The 21,418-nt window shown below is 36.0% G+C and overlaps 5 protein-coding genes across 6 annotated transcripts; 2 read left to right on the top strand and 3 right to left on the bottom strand.

Moving 5' to 3' along the window:
* Positions 1–1,220: 1,220 nt before the first annotated feature.
* Positions 1,221–2,929, bottom strand: EMC10 (ER membrane protein complex subunit 10). Its single transcript, XM_017080769.4, has 4 exons — positions 2,764–2,929; positions 2,542–2,709; positions 1,495–1,878; positions 1,221–1,435 (listed from the first exon to the last, which is right to left on the bottom strand). The coding sequence occupies exons 1-4, from the start codon at positions 2,821–2,823 to the stop codon at positions 1,364–1,366; spliced, it is 684 nt and encodes a 227-aa protein (XP_016936258.1). The 5' UTR covers positions 2,824–2,929; the 3' UTR covers positions 1,221–1,363.
* Positions 2,930–4,580: 1,651 nt separating this feature from the next.
* SMC5 (structural maintenance of chromosomes 5) lies at positions 4,581–9,067 on the bottom strand. The gene is made up of 16 exons (XM_036815770.3): positions 8,862–9,067; positions 8,420–8,792; positions 8,177–8,355; positions 7,769–8,015; positions 7,614–7,712; positions 7,262–7,549; positions 7,087–7,188; positions 6,820–7,028; positions 6,593–6,756; positions 6,179–6,508; positions 5,891–6,108; positions 5,612–5,836; positions 5,234–5,458; positions 5,010–5,167; positions 4,835–4,952; positions 4,581–4,772 (listed from the first exon to the last, which is right to left on the bottom strand). Exons 1-16 carry the CDS (start codon positions 8,933–8,935, stop codon positions 4,677–4,679), a joined length of 3,105 nt encoding a protein of 1,034 aa, XP_036671665.3. The 5' UTR covers positions 8,936–9,067; the 3' UTR covers positions 4,581–4,676.
* Positions 9,068–9,803: 736 nt separating this feature from the next.
* Positions 9,804–10,683, top strand: CRIF (growth arrest and DNA damage-inducible proteins-interacting protein CRIF). Its single transcript, XM_017070480.4, has one exon. It carries the CDS (start codon positions 9,871–9,873, stop codon positions 10,567–10,569), a length of 699 nt encoding a protein of 232 aa, XP_016925969.4. The 5' UTR covers positions 9,804–9,870; the 3' UTR covers positions 10,570–10,683.
* Positions 10,684–11,456: 773 nt separating this feature from the next.
* Positions 11,457–14,339, bottom strand: LOC108006897 (outer dynein arm-docking complex subunit 4). The gene is made up of 9 exons (XM_017070485.4): positions 13,964–14,339; positions 13,743–13,906; positions 13,504–13,683; positions 13,329–13,444; positions 13,177–13,270; positions 12,940–13,116; positions 12,061–12,350; positions 11,858–12,003; positions 11,457–11,798 (listed from the first exon to the last, which is right to left on the bottom strand). Exons 1-9 carry the CDS (start codon positions 14,250–14,252, stop codon positions 11,512–11,514), a joined length of 1,743 nt encoding a protein of 580 aa, XP_016925974.4. The 5' UTR covers positions 14,253–14,339; the 3' UTR covers positions 11,457–11,511.
* A 3,221-nt stretch (positions 14,340–17,560) lies between these two features.
* CapaR (Capability receptor) lies at positions 17,561–21,200 on the top strand. Of its 2 annotated transcripts, XM_036816264.3 has the most exons (10): positions 17,562–17,958; positions 18,317–18,467; positions 18,528–18,618; positions 18,672–18,871; positions 18,936–19,109; positions 19,166–19,240; positions 19,304–19,448; positions 19,501–19,684; positions 19,747–19,851; positions 20,312–21,200. In XM_036816264.3, exons 1-10 carry the CDS (start codon positions 17,749–17,751, stop codon positions 20,435–20,437), a joined length of 1,461 nt encoding a protein of 486 aa, XP_036672159.3. In that variant the 5' UTR covers positions 17,562–17,748; the 3' UTR covers positions 20,438–21,200. The 2 variants fall into 2 exon arrangements, with proteins under 2 accessions (XP_036672160.3, XP_036672159.3); XM_036816265.3 differs by lacking the exons at positions 19,501–19,684; positions 19,747–19,851; positions 20,312–21,200 and having other exon boundaries at positions 17,561–17,958; positions 19,299–19,438.
* Positions 21,201–21,418: the final 218 nt, after the last annotated feature.

The following is a 21,418-nucleotide window of genomic DNA, read 5'->3' as shown; positions in this document are numbered from 1 at the left end:
ATGGCACTGATATAAACTTGCGCTGCGCAGGTCGCCAACGCTTTCTTCTATCTGTCACATACTTTCTGAGAGATTCACTCTTTTCACTCTACGAGTAACGCGAACAAATTTTGAACTCTTAATAATATTATTGTAAATGCATTGTGGGCTCGATAAGAGAAATCGACTAGAATTATTTGAAATTTTTGACGTGACGTACCATATGAGATTTGACGTGTTTGCCCTTACCCTACTCGACACCTTACTCCTCTATATTTCTAAAATCTGTTCAAATTTGTGAACAAAGTAATTTTTGTAGTCTGTCACTCCAATAGCGTTTACCTACCACTGTAAAAATATCCTTTTTGCACCGACGTATAGATCCACCACATATTTATTTTAATTTAAAAACAAAATTATTAAAAAAAAAAATGTAATCGGTGCCGTTCTTGGGCTGCTGGACGAAGCTTTTATCGCCCAGAATAAAAACAATTTTTAATTGCAGGAAAAACTTTATTTTGCAGAAACTAAATAACGTGGCTGCCATTCCTCTAGACCACAATCACCAAGATCGTTCCTGCCATCGATTGGAAGTTTTCCGATTTCATCCATTTGGTAACTCTGTACAGATGGCATTTAAAACCTTTATTTGCCGACATAAAATGTATATTAACGTCTACCAAAATTGAAGGAGTATCACTTAAAGACAATAGACACTGGATTGCATTTCTATCAGGGGTGTCACAGTAATCCCTTTCAACCAAAACTCCCCCGAAAAGCAAATCTCGGTGTCAAAGAAACCGATACAAAAATAAAACGAATTAAAACCAACTAAATAGTAGGCTTTAAAAAAATGTTCTTTAAATTAGACAAAATATACTCCGAAACTTTATAGATTATATTTTGGTTGGTCCTCAAAACCGTCGACGGTTTCTTATCAAAAAGAATTGAAAACGGATAAATAGTTAAAATTTGGTAAAATTCAATAGTTTTTTAACTGCTTACAAAATTGTTTAAAATTTTAAAATATATCGGGATGAACCTTTCCCAAAAGCCTTCCTTCTATTTCATGTAGTATATTTAATGGACTACTATGTCTTATAGTTCCCATAGGAATAATTTGGTAAATTATATTCGTAGAAAAGTATATTACAGGTAGAAAAAAGCGTTTTGAAGATTTTATAAATAGGATTCTGTTTCGCGAAAGATATAAAAGCCGTTCAAAAACAAAATCAAAAATATTGACTCTAAAATGTTGTATCAATATTTTATTTATTTTACATACTCTTTAATTGCTATGACTTGGTAAATCCATAATTGCCTAGGAAATGTAATTAGGAAATGCTAACAAACAAAAGTGTACACCAAATTAATACAGATTGTCCTATTTCGCTCCGTCTTGGTTGGTGGCTCCCGAAATGAAAACCAACAGAACCACCGGTACGATGTACATCCACTAAAATTCAGAAGATTAGGAATTATGGTAAGGAATTATTGTGTACTAATTGCACTTACGTATTTGGCGAAGAAACCCCTGTTGTCGCGAACTTCACCGCGCTCCCTGGCCTCACGTTCCCGCTCCACTTTCTGAATGAAGCCAGCGGTATCCGGCACGGGAGCCAATTCAGCATGGCGGATCAGGACATCGGTGCTGAATTGCGATTCAACCAACTTGTTCACGTCTTCGTCGGTGCACTCGACTGTGGCGGGAGCCGTGTCCTGCGAAACAGTGATGCCGGTAACGTAGCCGGAGGGATCAAGCGACACCCAAAGCACATCATTTAGTTGCGCCTGCAGCAGGCGACAAGCCTTGTTGGAAGTGATGAATTGCGCCTTGGCGCCATTTGAGTAAACCACCGTGGCCTTTAAGCGGTAGAAATCATTTTGCAAGGCGAGTTTCTTTAACGGAAAGTAAAAAGAGGAATTGGAACAAAATTGTTGTTTGAATATTTCTACAAATACTTCACTAGAAGGCTAGTCAAACCCCCAACTTTTACTGGGTAATACTGGCAACACTATGTATTTCAAACCCCGTTTAAGACTACCGCCTTTAGAAACGTAAAAATACTTGCAATAATTCATATTTTTTAAAAGTCGCATTAGGTTGGTGCTTTAATAATTCCAAGAGGTTAGTAACCATCATATTTAAGAAAGCTTTGCGGTACTATTAAAAATCTTGAAACAGATACAACATATTAAATAGGTAAAATTAAGTTTTTCGAAACTTTTCTGATATGTTAACAACTTCAATCGGAGATGCCTTTTTTAATAAAGCTACACAGCTAGGTAGACCTTAATTTCACGGTGGGAGAGGGAAAGACCGGAGGTATCATTTGATACAGACATACATACATACCAAAATAAGTAGGTTAAATTAATTTTTTCGAAGAATTTCAGTCGGAAGTGCCGTTAATAGAGCAAACCTGAAGCTAATGAACTAATAAGCTGACTTACACAGCTAGCTAGCCCCAGATATGTACGTATTTCACGTTGGGAGGGGAAAAGGCCGGGCTCTTCCTTGCCGGCTGTCCCAATGTGCCTGGCACCCAAAACCTCAATTACCTTCAACATGTCCAGGTCGGCTTTGCTTAAAGCTGGTTGCTCGACATTGGCCAATCCCGAGTTCAGACTGGGAATGGTAACGTTCCCGCGAAAGGAAAAGCTATCCGAGTTGGCTGCCAGCGAGTGCTGGAGCTCCACCGTAATCCAGCTGTCATGCTCCAAGAAGCCCTAAACAAACATAATATAAAGTGGTCTGTTCAACCGTAGTGGTTTTGTACTTACCCAACTGCTAGCCACGACGCCCAGCAAAAAACAAAGCACGATTTCCGCCCTTAAGTTCATGATTTCCTAGAAAATTGTCAATTTTAATTTTTAATTTGTCAATTTTATGAGGTTGCGCTAGAGTGACCGCTCATCGCAAATATACCAAAACGCTTGACAGAAATATACTAAAATAAAGCACATCTTGTTTGGGGTACTCCTTTTTCCCAAGATGAACTTTTGAACATTCACCCAGTTCTTACCACCTGTATCCTCGACAATTATACCTTTACCCGTAGAGTAAAAAGTATATTGGATTTATTAAGGAATACAAGAATTGCAAAAACTGGGGTTTAAGCCCCTGTCTAGCCTTTAGAATTTAAATTTTAGCACAAATACAACAAATATAAAATATTTTGCTAATAACTATCGACTGGCATTCTTCCAACCCTCCTTATTCTATTCGATTTGTTTTTAACAAAATAGTTTCAAATCATAATAATGGTACTAGTTTTTTCCCTTTTAAAAGACTTACAACTACATACTTTATGTAATGGGGAGTAAGAAAAGCTATAAAATAATTATTCAACTTTTGAAATGTCTTTTGTTATTAAAAGAATAAAACATATTACGTTGGCTTCGTCAACTTATTTTAAAACAAGGTAGAAAGTACACTGATAAGAAAGGTAGTACAACCAAATTAGTAAGTTTGATTTACATATAATTTTTTTAAATTTTGGAAATTTACCTTTGATATTATTATGATATTATTTATTAGTGTCTTAAAATATTCAATGTACACATGGCTAACTTGGTGTACAGTATTTTCTAAATGGGTATAAATATTTTAAACTAAATCAAGCTGATTAATATTTTTTTGTGTTAAACTCAAATACTTACAACCAAATTTTGAATTCAATATTTAGATAATTATTTTACCTGCTCAATTTTGTACACTGTAAAAGTTATATTTTTCTATAGTTGCTTTTTTTACTTTTAATTACACTGGTCCCTCCCGAATTTTTTTTAACGGTTCACGCCGACGTCGGATTTTGTGGTTTTTACTCTCATTATGTTGGGACTTAGTAGGCCAGTAGAAGATTTATAAATATGGCTATATAGCAATAACTGCTGATCTAAAAAATCCCAACCATAATGGGGGCACACACGTATTTCGATCAAACCCCGACTCCTTTAATGGTTAATAAAAAACTGACAAACTATCTTTAACTAAGGTGATCTTTTATAGTTACCGATGAGGGATCAGTAATATCGGGTTTATCATTCAATATATGATGTAATGGAGTATACATAAATATGTTGGCATGATTTGTTTTTTCAACTGTTAACCCTCTAATGATTTTTGTGTACTAATGTAATAATAAATAAGTATCAAATGCATAATCATAGCTACCGTTAAAACTGGTTTAATTTCTGTTTAATACCAATGTGACAACTTCAAATTCAAAGTATTGTTGTAAATTTAATTTAAGTCTTCTATTCCGCCAAGTTAAAAACAAATATGTCTTGTGATTATAGTGTTAAAATCACAAAAAAGTGAAACGAGATAGTTGCTTTTGTAAGGTTTTAAATCGAGGCCAAATTGAAATCTGAGAAAACAAATCGTCAGGCATCAATGCCTTTTGACTTGCCTGAAAAATGTTCGGTTACTAGTAGTCAACAGTTTTGAAAAAAGTCGCACCAAGAGTGGTCTCGATGAATAGAAATGATTATTTTAAAGTAATTTAGTACAACCGGTGGCTCTCCAATTCAAAGTTTCTTATCCCATTTCGTATACGAATTATTGCTGCCGTTCTCAGATAGTAAAAACTGTATAATTAACAAAAAATATAGTTTTCTTTTATTTCAACGTGGTAATAAAACATAAATAGACAAAATGACAACAAATTCATATTAGAAGTCTTCTGATTTTTCTATATCTTAGGGAATTTCATACCATCACAAACAGTTTTTGAGTTGTGAACAATTGAAACGCATAAATGTTCGTTGTAGTTCAGGTCTCGAAGCAACTACAATAAAAATGTAAATGTTAATATATATTACAAATGATAATAAGTTTGTATATATTTACCTTAGGTGTCACAAACAAATACTGTGCCGAGCCGTGCTTCGTGGCTTCTTTAAGGAGTAAATCGAATATATGACGTTCGTTTTTGGCATCCATACCCTGATTAATTTCATCAACGCACCTAGAAAGGTCCAAAAATTCAAACCATATGCAGGCTGATGCTGTCTTTCATAAATACCTGAATGGCACGTGAGTAACGTGCTGCAATGACAAAGAGTAAATTGCAATTGACACTGCGCGTTCGCCACCAGATTGAATAAACTTATCCAACGGCTGCAACTGGACATTTCTCCTAAACTGCACCATTATCTGAATGCCGTATGAATCGAAGTCGTACTGAAAAAAAATACATTTTACTTATGTTTTAACTAAACAGGAATATATTATGGCTTGGCTACTCACTTTATCAGTTTTGGATAAAACCACTTCTCCAACGTATTCAATAGACTCCATAAACTCGCTAAATTTGGTGCTTATTGTTTCTACCAAGCTAGCTAGTTTGGGCTCCCATTTGTCGTATAAATTGGACATTTCAGTCTCGATAGTTTTCGCTTGGTCAACAGACTCTTGTATTCCCTCTTCTAGCCTTTTGACTTCGTTTTGCAACTGTTGATAGCTGTCGATTGCCTAAATATTTATAAAATATTAATAACTCAGTTCGGTATACGTTTAGTTAGTAATAGTTGGCCTTTATGCGATATCAAATCAGCAATTAGACTTATTTTAGTTTAAAACGGTATTTTAAATTTAATTTATTTGCCTAATATTTATTAAATTTACCTCCGAATTGACGCTTTTCATGCACTCTAACCGTGCCTGGAAGTCATGTATTGCTTCAAGTATCCCGGGCAAATCCAAGTTTTCCAAATCTCTGAATTCCTTTTTAAAGGGAAATTTTGTGCTGGTTGGAATTTCCCCATCGCAAAGCCGCTGGATATCGCTCTTTCGTTTGTTAACATCGCTGATCTGATCTTCCAAGCTCTGCGTTAATTTTTGGAAGTCCCTCTACAAATACAAAGCTTATGAACAATTAAACCAAATTGTTTATTATTTGCTTACGGTTGCTGATATACTCAGTTGCTCGCTTTCCTTGAGTGCTTCACTTTGACTCTCATGTTGCACCATATAAACAGATGACTTGGTCTGGGCCAATTTCTTTTCAATCAAAAGACATTCTACAGTTTGCAAACAAATGCACAATTTGGTCTCTATTTCAATTATTTTCTTTAAATCTCTTTGCAAGCTTTTGTTAAAATTATTTTTAAGAGCGTCCAGTGCTAAAAAGGAAGATGTCAAATTCATTGATAATAATCAAAATTATAATTTAATGAGACAATCGACACTTACCATCGTTTTTCTGAAGGATTTCCAGCTTCCTCCTGAGGGTTTCAACTTCGCACTTAAGATTTGTAAAATGAGACAGTTTTTGGTCCAGCTTTCGTTTTTTATCTTGCTCATCCTTTGTAACCGCTTGTAAACGTTCAAACTCATTGTCGGTCTTCGTTATAGCGTTCCTAATGCTGTCGCTCTCTCTCACAGCTTCGGAACACTGTTTCATCACCTGAGCCAATTGTTGTGAGTCTACTGTAATAAGTTGATTTTTTCCCCGGATAGTGCTCTCCGTAAGAATGGTATCGGAACGATAACGAGATGCTGTCACAACGAACTTCTTGTTTCCTAAAAAAGAAAATTAAACAAAAATTTAATAAAATCTAAACTATTAGGTCGAATGTAAAAATGGAAGGAACAGGGTATACACACCGCCAAAATAAACTCGAATGTTTTTTGGAATTGATGAAGTGTTATTGGCCACGGCTTCGGAACCAATTGGAATGTTATGAATTGAATAGGAGGCACACAGCTTGTTTATTAAGGGTATTGGTCCGGTAACAAGTTCCACAAGATATGCACGAAAACCTAAGGAGCTGTAAAAGAATATACAATTACAGTCTATATCCTCAATATATTACATTTTATTAAATGCTTACCGCAGATCATTTTTTGAAATACTTGGACTATACATTACTCTATCGGCTGGGGCGCAAAATATAATGTTAACTCCCAATTTTTGCTTTACACATAACTCGTTGATTAAGTCTGACATATCCTCTTTGTCCTCACATGCAAAGGCAAATAAATCGCGCTGCGATACAACGTTTTCCAGATATTTGGCGTCTTCATAATTGTCTACGTTCAGCTAAAGGTGGAGATATATTTCTAATATATTTCTTAAAATATGAGTTTAGAAAACTGACCTCAAGTATCATTGGGTCATAAACGTTTAATTTATACCGCTGTTTATTTTGTGCCAACCAGTTCATAGCTTTAACCAAATTTGGATTTTTCATTCTTATTTCCTGAAAAAACGTAAAACTTTTTAGTATCCTGTTTTAACCCTACTCTTCTTCTAATATTTTATAGTTTACTTACTTCTATTTTTTGCATTTTCACGTTTCGCAATCGTTCTATTTTATGTTTATAGGCTGTAATTTCTGGAATCTTTTCATCATTTAGTTGTTGTTCAAGTTGTTTTCGTCTATTATACTGTTCCATGGCTTTACTACGAGCCGCTGCGCATGATTCCTTAACCCTTTCAAGTTCCGAAAGAATCTGGGGTCTGTTTTTGTAGAAGTCTTCTAACTCGTAATTTTTATTTTCCACCAACTGTTTTACTTTATCAGCTTCTGAAGCATTTCTTAGTGATTTTTGAATGTTTTGCTATTGAAGAGAATTTATCACAATTTTATAATAGGTATAAGATTTTTCCATATGAAATACTAACCTCCAGTTCGTATTTATTTTCTCGAATTCCTTGTTTTAGAGAATCTAGTTGACTTTCTATGGCATTTCGTTCTGCAACAGCTTTGTCTAATAAACGCGTCTGCAAAAGATCCGAAAATCTAATAATTGAAAGCGAAATAAACAATTAGCCTCTACCTTTTCCAAGCAAGCCTCTCTTAGTGACACCTTTGTCCTCTGAATTTGTTCTTGTGCCTGAACAAGTTGGTTGTGTTGCTCCTTTAATTTGTCGCTTTGATTTTTGGCCTTTTTAACTTGGGGTTTTAACTGTGCGACTTTTGCTTCTCCAGCCAGTGTCTCCACCCACAATTTCTTGGCACTGTATATTTGCAACTTTTGCTTGACTTCTTCGCGTTCTTTATGTTGGGCAACGGTCATTTGCAACCTACAAAATTAAAATATACCGTAAAATATTAAAGTAATAATATATAAAGCTAATATTAAATATATTAAAATATAAATTGCTCGGTTAAATCCAATTATATAAAATACCAACCCTTGGTCTTAACACATACTTAGTATGTGATTAAAAAATGGTTGACTTACTGTTCCAATCGTTTTTGCTTTTTAACAAGATCATTTTTCTCTTTTTCCCGGTTCGAGTGAGTATTCGCCTGTTGTGTGCGCATCTGCTTCAAAAGATTGAAGCTACTGGTAAGTTCATCGTCGCACACGGAAGACATTGTGTTGAGAAGAAGCTCTTGAGGATTCATCTTGGAAAAGTCCTAAACCGGTCCACTTGCATTAATTAAGTCACTCGATTTCTGATATGTCGGGATTGCAACTTACCTGAACCCGATCCTGCGGGAGGAACTGGCATAAATTACTGACTTGTATGTTGTAGGAGGACACGGTCGCGAGGAAGTTCTTCTTGGAGGTGTCCTTGTCATTAACTGAGAAGGTGGAAGAGCCATTTGAGTTGATGATGCGCCGAAAGGTCTCCGTGGTGTTGGCTGCGCGTCCGTAAACCCGAACAATAATCGTGGCCGAGGATTTGTTGCTCTGTATGTAGTCAGCAACGCTGGCGGAGCGATCCAGGAGAATCGGTTCGCCGCCCAGGCCCAGAATAATGGCCGACACAATTGTGGACTTGCCACTACCATTCGGGCCAGTCAGGACATTCAGGTAGTGCTTCGGGTGGAACGTGATCTCGCTGTAGGAGCTGTAATTGGAATTGGAAGTCCAGTGTTCTGAGAATTGGCTAGTGCGCCATTGAAAGACATGAACTTACACGAAATCTTTGCAGTAAACGGAATGTATGCGACCCGTCAGTTGCTTGTAACTCAAGGTACGGTGTCCCGCCATTACGAGGCATAGGTTTTCAGCTGAGTTGACGATTATCCAACGTTTTATTAAAACAATAAACAATTGTTTCAAATACAATTCCGCGCTTTTGGTTTTTAGTTTCGCATTAGGGCATATTTACACGTCAAAGTGGTGTCGATAGCATTTGGAAAACATAATATCGATACAATTATTAGGGTAACATCTAAAAACTATTTTTAATGACTCTTTAGGGCCTGTCCAGACTCGAATCCAGTCTTCCTGTTATTGAGTTTTGTGAAACAGGTTTTTTTACGTAAGTTCTCCAACATCGAAAAAAGAGAAAAGATCAAGATATCGAATAATATTACACTGGGTAAGAGCGTGCCAGCCATGTCCGCAACTCTTCAAATTAGAAAAAAGGAACATATTAAAGTGATCCTCCGTTGTCTAAATATAATTCATCTGGAGCTCATCAAAATAATCATCTCAATAAATATGCAGATAGTTGTTAACTATAAAAATATAATTTTTTACTTTTATAATATAGTTGTACATGTAACGTATCATCTTCAATACAACCTTCCAAGAATATCTTTACACATTTTCTCCTATAATAATTTTCTCTAATAATTGTTAGTTTACCATGCTCAATGGACCTTTGGCCACGGTGTGCTGCTTTGGTTTTTACTTAATTCATTGTTTTGCTTTGCTGGCGAATAACGTTAACACAGAACAGCTGATTGGAATCGCATTTACTAATGGAAACCTTTGAACCCTATTGAAAATTCTAAAACATATCGAAAAGTGGGATCGCTCTGAAGACCGCCAAAACAAAGTGTAGCCGTTCTAGTGTAAACGTTCTTCTTTTTCCATTGAAATTGTTCCAACTAATCGATAGCGGCGAATGGCATTGCTATCGGCTTTGGTGCATCTCTATTGGAAATAAATAAACTATTTTTGCCTGACATTTCAACATGAATTTGGGCAAAATAAATACTGCAGCCAGACTGCCTGCCCTCCGCTCATGTCTGCAATACTCGAGCTCTGCAAAAGCGGAATTGCCAGCTTCCTTGGTCGGCGAGGAGAACGATGAACCAGCTTATCCGCAGGCGGTGGACAGGTCCGGCCTGCAACCACAACACAAAAATGTGCTTCTGAACAAGTTGCCGTACCAGGAGCCGCACTCCTGGATACATATGACTGAAAAGTACCAGAGACAGGCCTTCGGGCGCTACGGCGCCCAGAGCAATGTGAATCCCAAGATCTGCTTTGATGCCCGTGGAGAGAAAGACGGCAGGCAGGTTATGCAACTAGAAACACTCCTAAAAATGTTGGAGAAGAATCGCGCTCACAAGGCCGAGGAGTTGGAAAAGATCACTGCCCGCGAGGAAGACATTGCGAAGAAGATGGAGAAGCTGAAACAGTGGAAGGCGGATCTCCATGCGAAAGTCGCCAAGCGGGAGGCGGATGCTGCGGCGGCCATACAACGCAAGGAACGCCTGGTGGAGGAGGTGCGCCGACACTTCGGCTTCAAGGTGGACACCAGGGACGAACGATTCAAGGAGATGCTCGAGCAAAAGGAGAAGGAGGACAAGCGAAAGCAGAAGGAGGCCAAGCGAAAGGCCAAGGAGGAGAAGATGATGGCCAAGCTGGTAGAGAAGACATCTGCGTAATGTAACTATAGTTGATAGGCTATCAATTTAAGCAAGGTACTGTTGTCTGTTGCCTTCTATAATAAAAACCCCCAGCAAAGGTAGAATTTTTATTTTACCGGCTTTAACAGTGAATGTTATAGAATCTACAAAAATCAAACATCACACAAGGCATACATATGAAAATGAACACGTCAAAAAGTATTGTTTGGCTTTTACAAACTTTAATGTTAAACCGCCTCTAAAAAAATATCTTACATGAAAACAATTTAATTTGCTTGTCAGTGCCTACAGGCATTCAATAGATTACAGGTAAGTATAAAACAGGGACTGTAACAAGAGTTATAAGAAACAAACAAAATTACAGTGAAGCAGTGAGCCCTCTACCATGATATATATAACTACATACCAAAAATTTGGTTTTTTGCAACAAAACCTAAAAATCAATTTTAATTCAAAAAAATCAAGTTTAGCGGAGTACAACTAAACGCTTTTAGTGCAATATCTTCGTAACTAAAAGAGCTACAGGGAAATATATATTATATATGTCTATACTATATTTTGATTGTTACAAATAAAGTTTCCAAAACATTATTATTTTTAACACATTTTAACAAAAATTAAGAAAATATCCGAATTTTTGGAATAAATATTATAAAAAATTACAACAAAATTTTACAAACATCTTTTAAAACAACAATCAAAAATAATTCTAAAACTTGATTACCGTTACCGATCCCTGGTATAAAATGCCTGATGTAAAAGTTTGCATTATCTTCATTTGTCCAAGATTATAAATTAGGGGATTAATTCAGTTATACCGGTTAAAAAGGTAAGATGAAGTAGTGAACTTCCCAAGTCAAATAATCCTTGTGAAAATTAGCTTACTCTTTCATTCTACCAATTACACTGAGAATTTATTATTCAATATTTTTGTAATATAAAACGATTTTATACAAAATGTTAGTAATCGCTTTGGCGCATGGACAGGGTACTGCGCACTGATTTTTCACTGTCACGCCGGCTATTTGAAAAAACACTTTGCTTTTTGACGATAAATTCCTCCTCGTTGCAGCTTATACAGGCATTTACAAAATGGTTGATATCCTTTTCTTTCAGTTTTATGGCTATACTAGCTGCCTTAGCTAGGGCTTCACTGGTCCGTTCTACTTTGTGGAGGGCAGCATTTGCTTTAATTATAAGTAGGTAGCTAAGAAACTGCCAAATAAAGCTATTGCAGTTGTGGGCCTCTGTAAAAAATTATACATAGTTCAGAAAATGTAGTAGTATCCCGGTATAAAATTCAAACCTTCAATAGACTTTCGGGCACTAAAGCAGCATTCGTCAAATCTATGTGATTGAAGATGCGTACTTGCAATTTGATGAAGTATGTATGCCTTCTCAATCGAGTATTTTGCAAAAACCATACGGCGCTCAAAGCGGTTTACTATTTGACTAAAAGTTAAGTTAACGTTATTAAAAAAACGTACGACCTAAAAATACACCTATTACCGAGATTTTGACACGGCAGGATCTACGGATGCCGTGTCCTGATGAGTAGTACGATCCCCAAACACGAATGGCTTAGCCTCCAAAGATTTTTCCATGGGAAAGCGAAGTAATCGAAGCAGTGCGTTCTTCTCCGCAAATCGAAAGTTCTTCGGAACAGTATACTGATCTACGTAAGCCAACGCTAAAGTATTGTATACTTCGTTCAGAAACTCGAATTTCCAAGGCATAATCCTGTTGGTTTTTTTCACCACATAGTCTCCCATTACTTCCTCCACGTAACTGGTCAGTTTCTGAAAAGAATAATAATCTGAACGTTATTAAAATGGATTGCATAATATTCTGGGCTATATAAAGAAGTATCACTTATGTTTTATGAAATCGTTTAACATCAATACAAGCCGTTAGCATTGTTTTTTAATTATCGGAAAAAAATGTCATACTACACTCAAAATAAAATTAACCCTGTATTTTAGAAAACCAGCATTATAATTTTTTTTCTAAGTCAAGAAAATGTTTCTTAAATCAAAAAGCTAAAATATGTCCCAATATTTATAAATTGTTTTCTCAAAAATGGAAAGGTTGACGCAAAAATAAAAAACTTTTTGGCTCTACGGTTTTCAACAATTTTAACCAACTAAAAAAACAAGAACATTATTGTAAAACAATTTAAAACTATTTTGTAATACTTTCTTTACGTTTACAGCAGTTTCTATAAGTGGAAAACAAAATCTGTAGTTTTTTATATTTTCGAATATGTCGAAATATGCTTAGCATAGTCATGTAGTATGAGTAATATTAAATAACACTTTAGAAAATAACTCGATCTGCACTCCCACTTTTGATACATTTTTAAAACTAATAAACCTTTTAAAATCTTACGCTTAAATTTTTAGTTTTTCGAAGATATCGAATACTTCGCAGAGCAGCTTTCATATTCCGACTCGTTTGGTACTGAACTCGGTAAAGATATTCTTGGCGAAATTTTTCCATTAACTTCTTGTTTGTGAACTTCTGGTACCGGATGTTGTACATTGGACTGCGAGCCTCCAGCATTTTCTGTGATTAGTAATTTATAAACTATATATAGTTTATATGTAAACTATACATGTTACCCACCAAAAAATTTTTGATCTCGTCATATTTCTTTAGAGTTAAAGGCTGTAAGTACTCAGTGCTCTTTTTGCATTGATCCAAGAGCAAATTGGGATTCCTAAAATAAGTAAGTGTATTGAAAATGAACAATTTTTAAGTGATTAAAATAGGTTTACTTTCGAACGTGCTTCAGAAATACCACATCGAGCCATGACCTATCAATAAACATTTGGTTGCACACATTAAATGCACGACTTCGCCTCGCGATTTCAAGAGGAGAAAGCATTTCTTCCTAGTAAGGGATGCATATTACTGCCAAACCTAAAATTTAAATTCACCCTTTATACACACTTCAATTTCCGGAATGCTCTGCACATCGCATTTCTCCTGCTCCTTTAGTATTTTCCAAAGCGGTCTGTCATCTTCCTTGTGCTTGTTCAGTAGCTCCGTTAAGTGTATTATAAGTTTCTCATTTTCAGATATAAAATGAGTCATCGATGGACCGCAGGCATCCTCAATATTTCCGTCAACCTATGCAATTATTAGAAATCAGGACGAAAACCCCATAATGTAATCGAAAGCAGTCATACCACTTCTAGTCGCTGCTCAAACATTTTCGATTTATTACCAGTAAACAGACGGGCATTATCGTGAAGCTCGGCTTTGGCACTTTCGAACCGGTTCATATCATAGAGTGCATCGCATACTTCCAAATTGATAGGCGCGTCATTACGCTGCAAATTTTTCAACAATCCTGTTAAAGAAACCAAACTAGCAATTTAAGTTTTGAAGAGAAAAAAGAATAACCCACGCTTTGCTTCCAAACAGTCCAGTAAAGCACTTTCCGCCAGGGAATTCTTGCGTTTGCTCTGACTTCGGCGATATAGAGTAGTGAAATCTGCAGGGATGAGCTTGAGGGCCTTGTCAAAGTAGTGCATGCCAAGATTCTCCCGGCGGCGGCGGCAGTAGTAAGTTCCCCAGTCCTTGTAAATGCCCTGCTCTATCTCCGGGCTCCAGTCTATCTTAAACCATATTGGTACGGCTGCGTCAATGCCCTGAGCCTGCGGAACAAAACCGTCCGGTTGAATTATAGAAGTCATTATATTTCTTTTTTTTGGTTTTGCTGTTTTTTCAACGAATATTTGAAACAAACTGAATTACATATTAAAGCAGATTCAAATATGTGTAGACTTTCATTCAAATGGTCCTGTGATTGGGTGTAGATTTTGTATATAAGAATTTTAAAGTGGTATAGATACACTATGAATTCTTAACCACTTAACATTGCATTGTTTTAATCTTGTAAGTAAATTAAAAAATATACTGTTTTTAATTAGTAAGGTTGGCAAAAATGTAAATAGATTATGCATGGAGCATCTAGTTCAGTAAAGGGATTTTAATGATGCCAATATTGTTCACCCAAAAACTTGAATGCCATAAAAATAGTGTAATGAGGAAAGCTTGCATCCTTACTGGGCTTACATGTATCTGAAGCACTTCGGTTTGCCCCAAAGCCACAAGTATAGCTGAAATTAGCTCCACATGCAGTTACATTAGCATGACCACTGAATCGAAGAGTTCGGCTTCAACGCCTGCGCACTCACCTGCCGAGATTCCCTACTCCCAAAACTGTTCAGGACATCCGGATATGCCAACAGTTGCTTTCCACCTGTCGTCGACCAAGCATCCTGCGGGATAATGTGCGTGGCTTGCCTACTGTATAACGTGCACTAATTACGAAAATCCAAGTGTCAAAAGAATCCAATTAACAAGTGTTAAGTCCTTAGTTGTCATGAATGAATTGGGAAGTTCTACAGGTGCAGGTGAAAAATAAGAAAAAAGATTTAACGTAAGTTTCAATCACACAATTTACATTCACAGTTTCTTAACATATGTAGTCGTATTTATTAATATAAACGTCATTACACTAATTAACTATAAGATAAAAGACCATAGTACAAATATACAAACAATAAAGTATGCACAACTTAAAGCGATTTTTGAAAGCAGAATTATTAAATTATAAACTAACATTTTAAACGTCAGAAAAGTGTAGAAATTAGTTAAATTAAAATTTGGCAACTGGCACCATAATTATTTATTCAATATTATTATCTATACCCGATATTTGTTAAACTTTAAAATATATTATGTTTTAATTTTTTTAAATATCCTTTTTTTTCTAAGTTTTAAATCATTTCTTGGTTTGCTTTTACTATAAGATAATAGGCATGCTTCATTTATATTTTCATATTATCAACTCGAAAGAAATATTTACACATGTAAATATTTATGTATGCACCGATAAAAGCTTTCTTAAACAGGCGTTACATATAATTCCATAGTTTGCTGAACTTTTGGTTCTGGTTCAAAGTACCTATAGTTAAACATATTTTATAAATACTATATGTATTCGATAAGGAAAGTAGGATGTCTGGATACACCTAAGATTTATTTTAAGTGTTATAGAGTCATATTTCAGTGCTCACACTCCACATTGTATAGCACAACACTTACGCTAAGCCTTCTTACATATTCATCTTCATCAGCACTCAATAAATCCAATAAAGGCAAGTGCCTCGGGACAAAGTACTATGAAAATGCCCAGATGTCCATACATAATTATATTCAACTTTAGGCGACACCTGACATCTATTGCACATATAAATATATATGCGAACCTGTGGGTTTCGGCACCCAAGTAATTAGCAACACGTGGCTTGGCAACTGGTCGGGGTTTCCGGAGGGGTTACCAGAGGATGGGGATGGTCACCGGCTAAGTGTCCCTAATGACCAGATGCTGGATTGGATTAGGTGTCTCAAGAGTGCTGCGGGCCCACTAGGGTCCAAATTGGCTGATTTGATGATTTACTGGCTTACTGGGAGGCTGCTCCTAATGAGGGCCTGCTATTTATTATTTTATTATCTTTTGAGTCTGCCGTACCTCAAGCCGGCTTCCTAATTACACGTGTGCCTTGCTGTTTGCATATTTCGTCAAATTAAATTCACGTCTGAGTACACTTAGTTGGAAAGTTAGCAAGTGCGTAAAAGTCTATAGTTCGCTTCGCTAAGCCAAAATGTCTCAATGTTTTCTGCCGAGTTCGCCTCGGCGACATATTCATAATAATGACAAAATCTGTGGCCAACATCCATGCAAACTTTTCTGGTTTTGAGAATTCGTATTTGTGTATAAGCCTTTGTTAACCCCATTCAAACTGGCTTAATAAATCTGGCCAAGATGCTGCTGCCGACACATGCAACCACAATAAAACAAAATACCGGTGAGCAAATTAAATTCAATTTTCTTATATTTTGTTGGTGACTTTAAAACGGGAATGTATTAATAAAACATTGTATGTTATTAATCTAGCTTACAAAATTAACTGACAGCAATTAAGTCGTACGTCGCTCGATACACTTATAGTATATATACTCACAGAAAAGGAGATCTAACAAGATGTGTGTCAGTTGATAAGATAGCATCTTCATATGCAAATAATGGCAAACGTTTTATATAGGCTTAAGGCTTTTTAAATGAATTTAAATAGGAAAATGAACGTGTGTACCTGCCTCTTCGGGCTAATGAAATCTTTGGAGGCAGCTTTTTCTCCTGCTCTTGATTTGATTATTTATGCTTGTTGACATTTCAATTTAATCTAAGTGTAAAAATAAAAGATATCCGGGTACGGTCGGAATAATTCTTTGAAGTTTTCTTTTAAATTATAACACCCATGGGACTACAGATAGTAAGGGTATATTGTTTTTATAAAAGTATACCTTACTAAACTGTTTTAGACTAAGAAGGATAATAACAACCGATGATACTAAATATTTATAGCTTTGTTGTTTATGATCAAATTCTCTCCTCCGGTATAATATTTATAATTATTTCAGAATTACAAAAATATAAAAAAATTTATCTGATTATTTTTTAATTTTAATAAAATCGGTAAGCTCTTTATATAGATTTCTTCCAACAGAAACGAACTGCAATGGTGTTTAAACTTTGGCTTGCCGAAGCTAGTTTTCTTTCTTGTTTTTAATGATAACGATGTTTGTTATTACGTATTGAAATTATACAATTGTGTAAAATATTTACTCAACGTAATGTACCAAACAATGTTGAGCAGGAACTTGAAACTCTTATTTCGAATAAGTCCCCAATTTGGTGTTTGTTGCATTTGTTTAACTTCTGATCTACTTATCTACTAATTTAAGATAAAATTTTGTTGTTTTTGACGTAAACACAAAAAAATTACTCATTCTGCGGCATGAACACCATGCTATATCTATAAATTTGAGCACATACAACTAATATATGTACATGGGGCTTATATATGCCCGTTTGTATGTATTTATTTACAATTTAGCCTAAACCATGCCTTCTTATCTTTTTAGCGCTAGACTGCGGACAGTAATCTGTGGGCATCTAAAAGATACAGTGGCTGTATTATACGATAGCGCAGCCCGTATTTCGCGCAATCCATAAAAAATTAAACGGAAATCGTCGTGTGCCATGGGCGATTCTAATTCCAGCGGCGGCCGTTAAAAACTGTTTTACACGAAATAAACAAAAACAATTAATTCAGTGTCAAAATGAATTCATCGACAGATTCGACTTTTTTAGAGTTAAATACAAGTTTTAGTAATAAACCCGATTTATATCCAACCAGCGTTAGTTTGGAACCGTCCCACGGATTTGAAACAGAGGATTATTATGCCTGCGGCACCTTTAACTGTACCCCCACAGAGTTTGTTGCTTTTGTGCTTGGTCCGCAGACTTTACCACTTTATAAGGCAATTTTGGTAAGTCGTTTGTAATAGAACAGTTAAATTTAAAAAGGAAATATATAGAGTTTAATAAACTAGGAAGAGTAACTCATCATATTTATATTTGTATTGCCAATTATAAAGAACATATTGTACTTCACTTAAATTTTCCACAGAAAAAACCAACATGATAATGATATTTTCCTGAAAAAATGTTCACACTGTTAAAAATGTTACTCATTTAAATAAGTTGAAAAGTTTTCAGGACCTAACCGATATTAAGGTTGCTCTAAAACTGTCAGTAACGTAAAAAGTCTTTTGACTTATGTCGCTCTTCTTGTAAATGAGCGATGTGAAATGGCTTTATAATTTTCACTTTTTAAATCTCTTTCAGATAACAATTATATTTGGAGGCATTTTTATAACTGGGGTCATTGGTAACCTATTAGTGTGCATTGTGATTATTCGGCACTCGGCAATGCACACCGCCACAAATTACTACCTTTTTAGTTTAGCTGTCTCCGATCTGCTGTACTTACTATTCGGTTAGTTAATTAAATTAAACTCGATTTAATGTGATTGTAAACTCACTATATGTTACCCAGGACTACCAACGGAAGTATTTTTATACTGGCACCAGTATCCAGATCTCTTCGGAATGCCATTTTGCAAAATTCGGGCTTTTATTTCCGAGGCGTCAGTATAAATACGTTTTTTACTTATAGCCACTATAAGAAACTGAATTTCAGATGTACTTATGTCTCCGTATTTACCATTGTTGCTTTTTCCATGGAACGATTTTTGGCGATTTGCCATCCGCTGCATCTGTATGCTATGGTTGGCTTCAAACGTGCGATTCGGATAATAACAGCTCTTTGGATTGCAAGTTTCATAAGTGCCATACCATTCGGATTACTCTCGGATATTCAATACCTCAAATATCCGTTAGGTACGCGACTAAACTTCAATCAACTCCATATCAACGTTTGTTTGCACTCTATAACACTTTTCAGATGGTTCTCGCATTGAGGAGTCTGCATTCTGTTCCATGTCTCCCGAGATTGTTAATGTCATTCCGGTGTTTGAAGTATCCTTTTGCATATTCTTCGTCATCCCAATGATACTCATCATATTACTTTATGGACGAATGGGAGCTAAGATTCGATCTCGAACAAATCAAAAATTGGGCAAGTACTTGGCATCTATTGATCCCAAAAGATAGGACTTCAGGGAAATCTTTTAGGTGTTCAACCTGGTACCAACAACAGAGAAACACGAAACTCACAAATGAGAAAGAAGACAGTTATACGGATGCTGGGTAAGCGTTTGCTAATTAAGCATTACAAACAGAATCCAATAATAACCCTTTTAATCAGTATAGCCGCTGTGGTGATTACATTTTTTGTATGCTGGTTCCCTTTTCACCTGCAACGACTTATATTTCTATATGCCAAGAATATGGAGAACTATTTGGATATAAACGAGGCCCTCTTTTCCATTGCAGGATTTGCCTACTACATTTCATGGTAAATGTTTAAAAGGTCGTATAGATAACATGCTAACTGATTTTATTGACAGCACCGTCAACCCTATAGTATACAGTGTAATGTCGCGACGCTACAGGGTGGCGTTCAGAGAACTTCTTTGTGGAAAGGCCGTGGGTGCATATTATAATAGTGGATTTGCAAGGGATCACTCCAGTTTCCGGGAAAGCACAGCCACAAGTCTTGGTAACAACATAAATTATGACCGCGTTCATTCTGTAAGTTGTTTTCTGAAAACTGTCCTAAAACCAAGTCATTCTTATTTGCTATTGCTTTTAAGGTTCACGTTAGGTCAAGCAGGCACCAAACTAATAAAAATGATGCTGACTGCTTATCTGCAAATAGAGTGTTGATAAAGAAGACATACAGTCTTCCGCTACCAAAGGTAATTCAAAAATATAAAAAAATATTACATAATAAGTTAGGGCGAACCCAAAAGCCTGATAGTTTGTTCTCTACTTAACAACATTTAATTACAACTTGAGTGTTGTTACCCTCTTGTTACGGAAATCCAACCATTTTTGTCCAAACTTTGTACGTGTCGCTGGACTTTTGAAGTTCAAAGATAGCTTGGTGAATAAATCAAATTAAAAGTTATTTTACTCTGTGTCAATTTGTGGAACTTTTTAATTCCCAATGCTAAAGTTGCTTAGCACTCTTGCTTTAACCTTGTTTAGGTTGATTTGGCTTTGTTTACATGTGTACCTATGGGAACATAACTTTTTCGTTTCCGTGCATGTCGAACGAATTAAAGAGCTCGTATGTGAATGTAAGAGTTTGAGACCTTAATGGGAACTACCTTTAATTTCATATGTACTGACCTCGAAATTTGTATTTATTTGCAGAATGCGGACTCCACCGTTCTTAGCACAACTGACATTGTTATCGTGCTGGAAAATAGCCACACGGTTTGTGAAGAGCCCAAAGTTGAGAACGACATTTGGATCGAAAACGAGGAGACTTGTATTTAAGCTTGAGAACATTTCAGCTACTGAAGATGTCGAGTGAAAAACCTAAGGTTCTGTGCACAACTTTTTATATCCGTTAATTGTAGAGTAAAAGGGTATATTGTATTCGGGGCATAAAGTATATATATTCTTGGTCAGGATCACTAGCCGAGTCGTTCTAGCCATGTCCGTCTCTCCGTCCATCCGTCTGTCCGTGTGAACGCTGTGATCTCTAGAGATTTCAGCCCACTCTAGTGTCCACAAACCGTCCACAAACTTCAAAGAATCGTCCATATGAACGCTGATATCTTGAAAACTATCAAAGCTAGAGAGTTAGGAAGTTAGATTTAGATTCCTTAGCTTCGTACGCAGCGTATGTTTGTCTCTAATGTGCCACGCCCACAAACCGCCCAAGCCTGTTGCTCCTACAGTTTTAGTGGTAGAATAAAAATGTTAACTGAAATATGTTGAATGACAAAAAAAGGTTTGCCCACTCTAACGCCCATAACGCTTAAATCTGTATGCCGCCCACACTACCCCATATATTAAAATTTCCCTTTTGCTCCCTTTAGCTGAGTATCTGATAGTCGAGGCACTCGACTATAGCGTTCTTCCTTGATTTGTAGTTTACATTTAATACCTAGGATTTGTGTATGTAGAATACTTAGATCGAAATGAAGTAGTCTGTTCCAGGAATTCGACTAGTATCCAATGACCTAGCACAAAAAATAATTAAATTATTACACATCTCATCTTATTGCATAACAAATTTAATGAGTTTTATAATAACCGAGCATTTGTGTTTACTGAGGTGGGGTGGATACACATTTTTTTATAAAATGGTTGAAAATTAGAAAGTGTAAGTCGTTATTTTTGCGAAAAAAAATACTGCACTCTTCTATCTTGGCAAATTTTCTTAACACAAAAGAACCACAGATGTTTACAACTTTATGAACTAAAACATTTTAACCAAATATAAATAACAGGGCTTTTATGAATGAATAC

The sequence above is a fragment of the Drosophila suzukii genome, chromosome 3 (assembly GCF_043229965.1).
Source record: "Drosophila suzukii chromosome 3, CBGP_Dsuzu_IsoJpt1.0, whole genome shotgun sequence".
Classification (NCBI taxonomy): domain Eukaryota; kingdom Metazoa; phylum Arthropoda; class Insecta; order Diptera; family Drosophilidae; genus Drosophila; species Drosophila suzukii.
This window is presented reverse-complemented; position numbering and strand designations above follow the sequence as displayed.

Coding starts and splice junctions, on each gene's coding strand:
- SMC5 (XM_036815770.3), bottom strand. CDS start 8,935: ATGGCGGGACACCGTACCTTGAGTTACAAGCAACTGACGGGTCGCATA. Junction 8,016..8,176: donor AAGCAAAAACGATTGGAACA/GTAAGTCAACCA, acceptor TTAATTTTGTAG/GTTGCAAATGACCGTTGCCC. Junction 4,953..5,009: donor GTTACTCACGTGCCATTCAG/GTATTTATGAAA, acceptor GGACCTTTCTAG/GTGCGTTGATGAAATTAATC.
- CRIF (XM_017070480.4), top strand. CDS start 9,871: ATGAATTTGGGCAAAATAAATACTGCAGCCAGACTGCCTGCCCTCCGC.
- EMC10 (XM_017080769.4), bottom strand. CDS start 2,823: ATGAACTTAAGGGCGGAAATCGTGCTTTGTTTTTTGCTGGGCGTCGTG. Junction 2,710..2,763: donor GCGTCGTGGCTAGCAGTTGG/GTAAGTACAAAA, acceptor ATGTTTGTTTAG/GGCTTCTTGGAGCATGACAG. Junction 1,879..2,541: donor CCGACCTGGACATGTTGAAG/GTAATTGAGGTT, acceptor TTTCCGTTAAAG/AAACTCGCCTTGCAAAATGA.
- LOC108006897 (XM_017070485.4), bottom strand. CDS start 14,252: ATGACTTCTATAATTCAACCGGACGGTTTTGTTCCGCAGGCTCAGGGC. Junction 13,684..13,742: donor TTGAGCAGCGACTAGAAGTG/GTATGACTGCTT, acceptor ATAATTGCATAG/GTTGACGGAAATATTGAGGA. Junction 13,117..13,176: donor ACGAGATCAAAAATTTTTTG/GTGGGTAACATG, acceptor TACTAATCACAG/AAAATGCTGGAGGCTCGCAG.
- CapaR (XM_036816264.3), top strand. CDS start 17,749: ATGAATTCATCGACAGATTCGACTTTTTTAGAGTTAAATACAAGTTTT. Junction 18,619..18,671: donor CGGGCTTTTATTTCCGAGGC/GTCAGTATAAAT, acceptor ACTGAATTTCAG/ATGTACTTATGTCTCCGTAT. Junction 18,872..18,935: donor ATACCTCAAATATCCGTTAG/GTACGCGACTAA, acceptor AACACTTTTCAG/ATGGTTCTCGCATTGAGGAG.